This window comes from Chlamydotis macqueenii, chromosome 13 (genome assembly GCF_036417535.1).
Source record: "Chlamydotis macqueenii isolate bChlMac1 chromosome 13, bChlMac1.mat, whole genome shotgun sequence".
Taxonomy (NCBI): Eukaryota; Metazoa; Chordata; class Aves; order Otidiformes; family Otididae; genus Chlamydotis; species Chlamydotis macqueenii.
In genome coordinates this window covers 2,491,310-2,501,217 of record NC_141568.1, presented here as the reverse complement: position 1 = coordinate 2,501,217, position 9,908 = coordinate 2,491,310, and the positions used below count along the sequence as shown (strand labels likewise).

Genomic DNA, 9,908 nt, shown 5'->3' with positions numbered 1-9,908 from the left:
TGTGCCTCGCACAGTGAGAAATTCATCTTCCAGTGGGAGGTTGACTGTGGAGCTCCCTCATGTTGGAGGCAATATTTTTTTGCATTAGGAAATTATCTTTCTTTTTTTCCCCCCAGAAATTCTAAGTGTATTTTAATACTGGCAGCTCGAGACCTCCAGCATCCACCGCTCAGCCTGAAGTCCCCAGTGACAAGATTTTTATTAGATATTATGGACGTGGCTGCTTAAGGAGGCAGATTGTGTTGAGTCCCTGCTGCAGCGTGGCGGTCTGCTGTAGATCCTTTTTCCTTCATACTTTTTTTTTTTTTCCCCCGGGATATTGAGCCAAAAACACTCTGGATCATTTATTTCCATGTTGCTAGTGACTTGGAACCAGCCTGGGACTGTGGCGCTCGGGAGAAGGGGATGTCTGTTCCCAAAGCCATCCCAGTGGGATGCAGACCAAGACCTCCAAGCACGAGTGGAAATCAAATGGAGAAGGTGATCATAACGCAGGGCTGCAACACTCCGGCCGGAGAAACCCCCCCTGCCACCCCGCAGCGTGGGGAGTGGGGTTGTGGCATGTGTTCAGCAATTCCACCCTGTGCCGGTGGTTTCTACCTGCCCCCAGGAGCTTTTCCCTTTCGGATGGAGGTCAGCTGAGCTCTACAACTCCACAACGGACAGACTTCTCCTGGGAAAAGACAAACCTCCCTACACCACTTAAACAACCTGCTATTTAATGCCACATTTAGCTGCCTTTTCCCTTCCTTTCCCTGGGATTTACTTTTTAATAACACTTTGATGTGCTTCCCCTTCAGCATCATTCAGGCATCCCCAGGAGCCGCCTGCAATTTGGGAGGTCCTGCGAGTGCCGAAAACCCCATCCTCCCCCATGGATGGTGGCCCAGGGAGTTGAGAAGCCTTCAAATCGCACCTCACAGCCTGGCTCGGGGAGGCCAGCACCCATCCCTCCTCCTCCTCTCCCCATCCTCTGTTGTTTTCTCAGTAGTTTTACACGGTTATAGTAGCCTGATGTGTTAATTGGCACGTTAATTAATGGTCAGCTATTCCTTCTGTGCAGGTCAGTGGGATATAGAGACAGGATCAAATTCCCAGAGAAAGCTGCCCACCTCCCTCGGATGCCGGAGATGTTCTTGTGGGCAGCTGGGCTTTCAGAGAGACATCCTGCTGTTCTCCCGCTGAGGATGCAGTAGCAGCATGGGTTCCTCCAGCTAATCCCCTCTCTGTGGAGGTTGCCCACCCAGTTTCAGGCTGCATCTCCCCACTCAGGTATTTTTTCTGTATCAATGCATTTTCTTGTCCATCCATTTGCTCTGCGGCAGGTTTTTTTTTTATTTTTATTTTTTAGTGATATTTTGTCTTCCCCCATCCACACTCAATTAGTTGTCATAAACTGATTTGCTTTTTATTGTATTTTTTCATCATTATTCTTTTATCCCAAACATCATCTCACTCCGCTCATCTACACGTGCGTCAGGTTATTAAAAAAAACCCCAAACTCGTGCAGCCCTATCTAACGCTGTCTGTCCCCTTCGGGGAAATGTCTCCAGAGTTTGACAAACGTACTGGAGAAATCCCGCTGCGGCCAGCCCAGCTCCAGCCCCGGCATGGCAGCCTCTGCGGAGGTCAACCTGGCGCTCGCTGGCAGCAAGAGCATCTTCCAGAGGGAAAAACCCGCTGGTACTCGGGGCCGGTGTGAAATCTAATCCTGAATCTCCTCTCCCTCAGCCTCACGTACGTCAGCAGCACCGAGGAAATCCAAACTGGTCCGGAAAGGACTCCCCAAGGCAGTAAGGACTGCAGATGATTGGGGCATGAGTTTTTATTTTAAACTAAATCCTGACCTTTGGGTAAAGTCTGGGAAAACCAGGGGACAGGCTGAGGGACAGCAGCGTGGCTGTGTCGTGGTTGGACACCACCTCACGATCACTCTGATGCCTGTGATCGTCCATCCAGCCCCTTCATCTGGTATTCCCACAGTTATTTGGCTGCCAACACGGGTTTTGGCAATTTTTGGAGCCCATCTTAAACTCTTTAATAACCAAGATGGCCCTTGACCAAGCCCTCCACTCCTCAGGGCAGCAAGACAGACGATGGGCATTAGCCTCTGGTCTCTATATCCCACTGACCTGCACAGAAGGAATAGCTGACCATTGATTAACGTGCCAATTAACACATCAGGCTACTATAACCGTGTAAAACTACTGAGAAAACAACAGAAAGGGGCTGGAATTTCTTTTTTTTCTCTGCCAAAATTTTTATACACATTTAAGCAACTTCAGTTCCCGTGTTTTTCTTGGAAAGTTTGGGAGGTTCCACCCAAAGTCTCTCTCCATGAAAAAAAATAAAAAAAGAGAGAGTTTGCAGTTGCCAAAAAATGCAGTACCTGAAGCGTGGGATTTTTAGGAAAAAAAAAAAACAACAAAACCACCCGATGTATAATGAGTACAGTTCTTGCACTCACAAAGGACTCGGTGTAGTTTGAAAAGATATTTTCAACTGAAAAAAAAATGCTTCAGTGGGAAAATTTCCACCCACTCTGGTTGCATCTCTTCCCTCCGGCTCCGAGAGAGAGGAAGGCTTTCTTCCAGATGAGGGTGGTTCTGTGGTTCGATGGATGGACAAGAAAATGCATCAATATAGAAAAAAAAACCTGAGTGGGAAGACGCAGCCTGAAACTAGGTGGGCAACCGAGGCAGGGACCGAGCGCAGCCGTCCCTTCCAGCGGGGATGCACGTGCCTAAATCCCGCGGGTTCTGTCGCCAGGGTTTATTACACAGCTCATTTTTCTCCCTCAGAGCCCTGGCCGAGCCGGGTCTCAAATCCAAGTCGATAGTCTTGGCTCAAAACTAGCACTCCAGTAACGCCGGCGGCGACGGCAGGATGCAAATAGGAGCCGGTGCGCCTGGCAGTCCTACCGGAGATTTTCTGGAAGAACTGTGTTTTCCTACATTGCCCAGATTTTGCTTTAGAGGCACTTGTGAGCATCTTTTTTAATTTTTCTTAACCAGAGCTCCCCCTTTAATACTTGTGTATTGATACAAATATCTCTAGATGCGTGCACGCAGACCCGCGCAGACACCCCGATGCCGCAAAGGTTCGGCACGCTTACAAACAAGGGGGTGCGTCACAGGACCAGGACCCCGCGTGCTCCAGAGGCGCGAAGCGAGCTGTCGCCGCTGCCCGGGGAGGGTTTCACATCTTCAGCAATTCCGGGAGGGGGGAAATAAATAAAGAAATAAATCCGCGCACAGGATTGGCGAGGGCTTCCTGCTGTTTTGCACCTTCCCGATGGATAGGAAGGATCCCGAGGGGATGCTCTGTGTTGATGGGAGGGGACCGCGGTGCGCAGCAGCCCAGCTGGGAGGGGATACAGCCCGGATCGCTGCCCAAACGGCATCAGGGCCTTTTTATGAATAAATCATCTGTGTTGCAGTGGCACTGTGCTGGACCCAGCCCGGAGATTTGGCGTTGGCAGCGACAAACGAGGCGTTTGGCGCTTTCCCATCGTGTCCCAGTCACCCACCCACCTGCAAATGGGGACCCCCCCGCCGCCCCCCCGGGGTTTGGCAGGGGACGGTCGCCCCTCGCGTTGCGTGGAAGAAGCGACAGGAGAGCGGCGGGAGCGGGGCGGGGGAGGAGATGAAGGGATAAATAAAAATCGCGGAGCATCCCGGAGGTGCGGCGAGGCGGCGGGGGGTTGCGGGGGGCTGCGGCCTTGCTGGGGGGGGGGGAGGCGAAGGCGACGCAGACGCTGTCTCTTTAAATCCACCCTGAGCCGAGGCAGAGCAGAAAGCTCAGCATCCCTGCTCATTAATAAGCAGGATTTATCCCCGTAGGGAGCTGGGAACGGGAAGGAGGGGGAGGCCCTCAGCCCCCGACCCCCAACATCCCACCTCTCTCCGAGCATCCTCCGGCCGCGATGCGGGGATCCAGCGGGTACCCCCGGCGCTGAGGTTTGCGGGGGGCGGACGGGGAGGGGGGATAACGGAGGCTCCGGCGGGTTTTTAGGACGCGGTGGGTGGGAGAGGCTGGCAGAAGCGAACGGGAGGGCGGCGGTGGAGGAGGAGGAGGAGGAGGAGGAGGAGGAGGAGGCAACCGCATTGCTGCTGCTCCGCGCCGGGGCCGGCCCCGCCATGCCGCCGCGCCCGCCGCTCCCCCCGGCCCCGCGCCGGAGCCGGGCCGGCGCCCCCCGGGCCCAGCGGGGGCTGTGAGCCGGCCCACCGCGCCTGTTTGTCCTCCTCTTGGCGTTTGGCCTCTTTGCCTTTTTTTTTTTTTTCCTCCCCTTTTTTTTTTTTTTTTTTTTTTTTTCCTTCCCCCCCACCCCTGTTCCCTGCCTTGGATGGTTTTTAGGTGGAGTCGTTTGCACCAAAACCCAATAGCTGCTGCTGTTCTTGCTGCTATTTTTTTTTTTTTTAATGATACTGTTTCCACAGCAGGGGAAGAGAGAACTGGTCCTGAACATACTCCCAGAGAATGAATAATCACAAGAAACTGGCTTAAGCAGCTACCTGGATCTGGTGCATGATTTCAAATGAGTTTAATTTGATCTGATTTTTTTTTTTTAATTTTTGAAAATTTTTCCCCAAGTCATCACTCCCATTTTATTTTCTGCATTTCTTTTTTTTTTTTTTTTTTTTTTTTTTTCACCTTTTGAGGGATTTGCAAACCGAATTACATGCATGTCCAGTGGGGGAAGGTTTAATTTTGACGATGGAGGGTCGTACTGTGGAGGCTGGGAGGACGGAAAGGCTCATGGCCACGGAATCTGTACCGGCCCGAAGGGTCAAGGTGAATATTCGGGCTCCTGGAGTCACGGCTTTGAGGTGCTGGGGGTCTACACTTGGCCCAGCGGCAACACTTACCAGGGCACCTGGGCGCAGGGCAAGCGCCATGGCATTGGCATGGAGAGCAAGGGGAAGTGGGTGTACAAAGGAGAGTGGACCCACGGATTTAAGGGACGGTACGGGGTCCGAGAATGCACTGGAAACGGGGCCAAGTACGAAGGCACCTGGAGCAATGGATTACAGGATGGCTACGGGACAGAGACCTACTCGGATGGAGGTGGGTGCTGCATTGATCCCATCCCGGCCGGGGCGGGCGGTGGGCTGGGGGTACAAGCCTCCCCACGGGGACCTTGGTTTTGGGCTGGAGTCTGGGAATTTGCAACCGGCTAGCTTGGAGCGAAGGATGCTGTGATACCCCGCAGGAACCCGCCCGGCGTGGCACCGGCCCAGCTCTTTGCCACAGGTAGCCCCATATACTCAGCGGGTCCCTGGGTGGCGGGTCCTCCCCTTGACCAGGCTTTTTGGGGAGGGGAGCCGGCTGTGCTGGTGGGGGGGACACCCAGCTCTCTCCCAGGGTGGGTCGGAGGACCGGAACGGGCCAAGCGGTAGAGAGACGACCCGACTTGCACACGGGTTTCACAGTTCTGCACCACTGGAACCTGTAGGATGTGCATGGAGACAACGCGGGGCAGGGGGGAGGCGAGCGTGTGTGGGGGGTGTCCAGGGCGGCCCTGGTGCTGGAAATGCTTCCAGCGAGGGGCTGGGGTCTTTGCAGGCCCCGCAGCCTCTCCAAACGCAGCCCCACGCTTAATAATACCAGGCAAAAGACTTTAATTCAGACGAGAGTCTTACATTCCTCGTTTACGGCTTAATGCTTAGCATAGGGGCTCAGAGGGATCACCCAAGCTATTCTCTGCCGTCAACAGGGCTTAGCGAGATGTGGAGGGGAAACCAGGATTAAATGAAAAACAAGAAAACCCAATTGAAGCCATCAAAAAAAAAAAGGATGAAAAAAAAAAAAAATTGCTGGACTAACAAGCTTTAAGGCCGAAGCAGGAGAAACAGCTGGTGCTGTGCTGTAAGTGGCTGTATCATCCTCGCTCCTGTTTTGTGGCTACTTCCAGCTGAATTGCCACCATCATACGAGGCAGGCCTACCTGCCGGCAGCCGGGGGGCATCGGCAGCGGCTGCCCCGTTGTTTTGCTGGCGAACGTGTCCATCTAAAGCAGGCTCAGCATGGTTTGTTGATTTTTTTTTTTTTTTTTTTTTTTGAAACGTTATCATTTTCCAGGACGGCTACATTAAGGAGATCACAGCGTTGATGAGCTCCATCGCAGCCTTCCTGAAAGGTGCTGCAAGACCTTTCTCTAGAAAACCCAGTGTGCTGCTCTGTGATTAGACAGGGAGGCAAGATTAACCGTTACCTGCGGCTGCTCTTTTATGCTCTCTTGATTTTTTTTTTTTTTTTAAGGGTAATTTTGCGCTGGTGGCTTTTTCCTAAAGGAAAATATAGCTGCAACCTTTTGTTTCAGCTGCCCGGAATAATGCTGGGGCCTGAGCTGGGATCTACTGGGCGTGTGTTTGCCAGCCATCGATCAATCCCAGCAGTCCTTCAGTTGAGAATAAACCTCGGTCAGAGAAAAATTGCCGTCTCCCATGTTTAAGGCGGTTGGGGGGGACGTGGTGGAGGGGGTCTCCCTGCTCCCCTCCTGGCACCCAGCCCCTGCCAGGGAGGTTTGCAGGAAGGCAGAGAGAAGTCTCGACGAACTACAGGTCTCCAAGGGTTGGGTGTTGCAGGGCTGGCCCCATCCCCGGGCACACGCGTGCCCCCACCCCGGCCCGCTTCCCCATCAACCGCAGCGCAGCGGTTGTGAGAAACCTGGGGGAGCATCTCCAAACTGGGGGTGGCTTACCAGCAGTTTCGCCGTTTCCGAGAACCTACCAGAAGCAAAGAGCTTTTTCTTCCGTCTTGGCAGGGCCAGCCCGGCTTCCCGGTGTTTGGGGGCCGAAAGCCGTCTGGCGTGCTTGGCATTTGGGGAGGTAAGCGGGTCAGGAGGAGATGAGGGCAGGGTCTGTGGCAAAATGCTCCCCCCAGGGACTCTGCAAACCATCCCAGGAGGGGATGGCCGTGCTGGGGACGTGTGGAGCAATGGTGGCCAAGCCCATCCTGCTGCCGGGCACAGGGATGGGCCACGCGCCCCCCAACCAGGCTCCTCCGCACCAACCTTCCCCCCATTTCGGTTGGGCAGCCGCTGCGGAGTGACTGAACCCAGCCAAAACTGCACTCTCACCGAGCGGGTTGCAGGTCCCCAGAGGCCACAGCCCTTTCCCAGTTACCTGTCTCTGTTCTGGGTGGAAAACACCAAAGTTGGGCATCTCCAGCCTTTTGGACTCCGAACCTTAACGAACTTTGTGGAGGCAAGGAGCTGGTGCACGCAGAGCTCTGCTGGGAGGGGAGGCAACCGTTGGGAAGGATGTTTCTCATTAATCTATTCAAGTTATTGCCTTCATCAAACCAAAGTATCCTAGAATCCTCGCCCCAGCATCTGTCACTTGCCACCCACAGATAAATATTCATCCCTTGCGTATATATATATATATGGGTTTTTTTTGTTTTTTTTTTTAGCACATCAACCAGGGCTAGGGGACGGGTCCCTAAATGCGCAGCGAGGCTCAGGAAGCGCGATGCCCCAGAATTTGTGGTTTTTCACTCCCAATTTTACCATTTCCTTGCACAACCCGTTGCCAGCGCTATCTTGGGGAGCGATGTTTTGCGTGACTGATGCGCACGTGTTGATGCGTTGGGCTGGGGCGTCGGGTACGGCATGTGGTGGCCCGAACCGCGTTGCCACCGCTCCCCGCCGCCCCGGCTTCCGTCCCCCTTCCCCGCCCGCACCGGGTGCTCACGCCTGCCACGCGCGCACGCCTGCACGCTTCCCCCGCATGCAGCTTGCAAGATCTCGCACCTCCCACGCCGACACGCTCATCGCCGTGCGCGCGCGCCTCTCCTCCCCGCGCCAAGACACTGCTGCGTGGACCCACGCGCGCGTGGTCTGCCCCCCCAGCCCGGCGCCCCGCGCTCTCTGACCCGCGCGTGCTCCGGACGAACGCAAACCGCCCTCCCCGAGCTGTACGGTTACGTGTCCGTCGACGCCAACCTATCGCGCGCGGCCCGGATCGGCAAATCCAGCCTCGCTGCTCCCCTAGAAGCCCACACTTTGCCAAATCTCCCTGGCACTGTTGCAGGCCCGATCTGCGTTCCTGCGTCTGCAGCATGTGCTGCGCCGCCCCGTCTTTCCCCTGCGCTCGCTCGGACCCCCCCCAAACCACGGTACCGCTGACATGTCCCTATCCTTCTGCCAAAAATCCCTGCCACCTCCTGCCCCACTCCAGAAGCACCCTGAGCTGTAGCTGCAGGTTTGCCATGGGGATCCGGGGGCATTGGGTTTGGGTTTTGCTGCAGAAACCCTGGTTGTGGGGGCAGATAAAATGGGTGGGTGGAGGAAACCCCAAATCTGCTTTTGCCCCCTCTCCCCATCCCGGGTGCCCGCGTGCTCCGCGCAGCCTTGTTCCTCGGGAGGGCTACCCCAAAACGGACGGGCGTCCGCGTGGCGATGTTCATCTTGTGTAATCTTCCGTGCCCACTCGCCTAAATGAATCATCCCTCTGATAGGTGAGTGAAATATAATTAGTGTTTTCATTGTTAGCGCCGTGTGAGTAGGCAAGTGGGTTTTCTTGGCCCGGGCTGGCAAATGTTCGTGCTTTGGGAAGCGATGGGGAGAGGGAAGCGGTGCGGTGGGAGCTGCGGGCGTGGGCTCTCTTGCAGCCTGGCCTGCCCGGGCAGGAGCCGCGGTGGCTCCGTGCCCCGCTCTCCCCACCTCTGCGGCGGCGCCGCTGACACCTCCAGCCGCTCTCTTAGCACCAGGAACCACCAACCAAATGGCTTTGAAGTGGTTGAGGCGGTGAAAAACGTGAAATATTTCACAAAAACAGGCCCCTTGTCAGCGTGAAGGGTTGCAATGGAGGGATGGACTGGGGATGCTGCGAGGGGACCTGCTGAGCCCCCTCGCCTGAGGTGAGAAGTGATTTTGGGTGAACGATCGCCGGCCGGCGCCGCGAAGGGCAGCGGCATCGCCGAGTGCTGCCTCGTGCTGCTCTCCGTACCGGGGGTTTTTCACGGATTCCTCTCTGGCTGCAGGGAGCCAAGCAGCGAGGGCAGATTTCCGTGCGGTCTATTCATAGCGCAGATGTCAGAATTACCTTAAAAGTATCAGCGCTCGTCTTATTTTGCTGCCGCGAAGGAATTGTTGATGTGCTTCAAATAGTGGGCGGAAACAAGGAAACACAAATGCGCCCTGATCCCAGATCCTCCTGTTTCCTGCAGGATCTGGACACAGCCCTACCTGGTCCTAACAACCCCCTAAGAACCTGATAATTAAAAAAAAAAAAGCAATGAACTTTATTTATAAAGCGCCCCGCTGTCTAGATTTGGTACGGAAGGTGCTTGCGGAGCAGCAGTGGTTATAGGAGAGCGATAACCGAACCATCAGGACCCGCGAACGTAGAAAAATGAATCGAAATGCTAAATGAAGATTCTGACCGGCATCATGAAAAATAAATGATATGAACTCATGGTAATTACTTATCTCACTGGAACATGCTGCTCAGTTTCAGGTACAGCTCAGGACAGAGGAAGAAGGATTTTTGACCCTGGGGAAAAGTACAGGAGACAGAAATTGCCAGGCAGGCTTAGACCCCAGCTCCATCTCCTCGAGTATTTTGTCTGGTGCGTGATGCTCCGGGGGACGGCGTAGGACCCCAGCCTTGGGGCACTCTGACCCCCTTGCACGCCTCGCCCTGACCCGTAACACGGGGCGACTTAGATCCCAAAGTGCAGTTTTCATGTCCCTTCACCGGGGATGCTGGGGTGGGGCACCCCGGCGTTTCGCACGGCGTTTCACGTGAAGCTCAGGATATTTGCCTGTGGTTTGGTATCCCATGGGGCTCCTCGTGGTTGGGTGACATCTGCTCCTGGAGCTGAACGTTTTTTTTTTTCCTGGAAGCTCCAGCTTGTGGAATCATGTGATTTTTGCAAGATTTTCAGCTTCATTTTTGAAG

The 9,908-nt window shown here is 54.8% G+C and overlaps 1 protein-coding gene and 1 long non-coding RNA gene across 4 annotated transcripts in view; one reads left to right on the top strand and one right to left on the bottom strand.

Moving 5' to 3' along the window:
• Positions 1 to 2,976: 2,976 nt before the first annotated feature.
• Positions 2,977 to 4,141, bottom strand: LOC147599072 (uncharacterized). Its single transcript, XR_015259967.1, has 2 exons — positions 3,900 to 4,141; positions 2,977 to 3,204 (listed from the first exon to the last, which is right to left on the bottom strand). It is a non-coding gene; the product is annotated as an uncharacterized LOC147599072 (long non-coding RNA).
• JPH3 (junctophilin 3) overlaps positions 3,788 to 9,908 on the top strand; it is a 51,018-nt gene continuing 44,897 nt past the window's right edge. Inside the window, exons 1-3 of one of the 3 annotated variants that reach the window (XM_086757757.1) lie at positions 3,788 to 3,959; positions 4,440 to 4,794; positions 4,887 to 5,067. In XM_086757757.1, coding sequence (XP_086613883.1) covers positions 4,717 to 4,794; positions 4,887 to 5,067 — 259 coding nt within the window. In that variant the 5' untranslated portion in view covers positions 3,788 to 3,959; positions 4,440 to 4,716. Of the gene's footprint in view, positions 3,960 to 4,439; positions 5,068 to 9,908 lie in introns of all 3 variants that reach the window. The other 2 variants (XM_086757758.1, XM_086757756.1) reach the window with 2 other exon arrangements.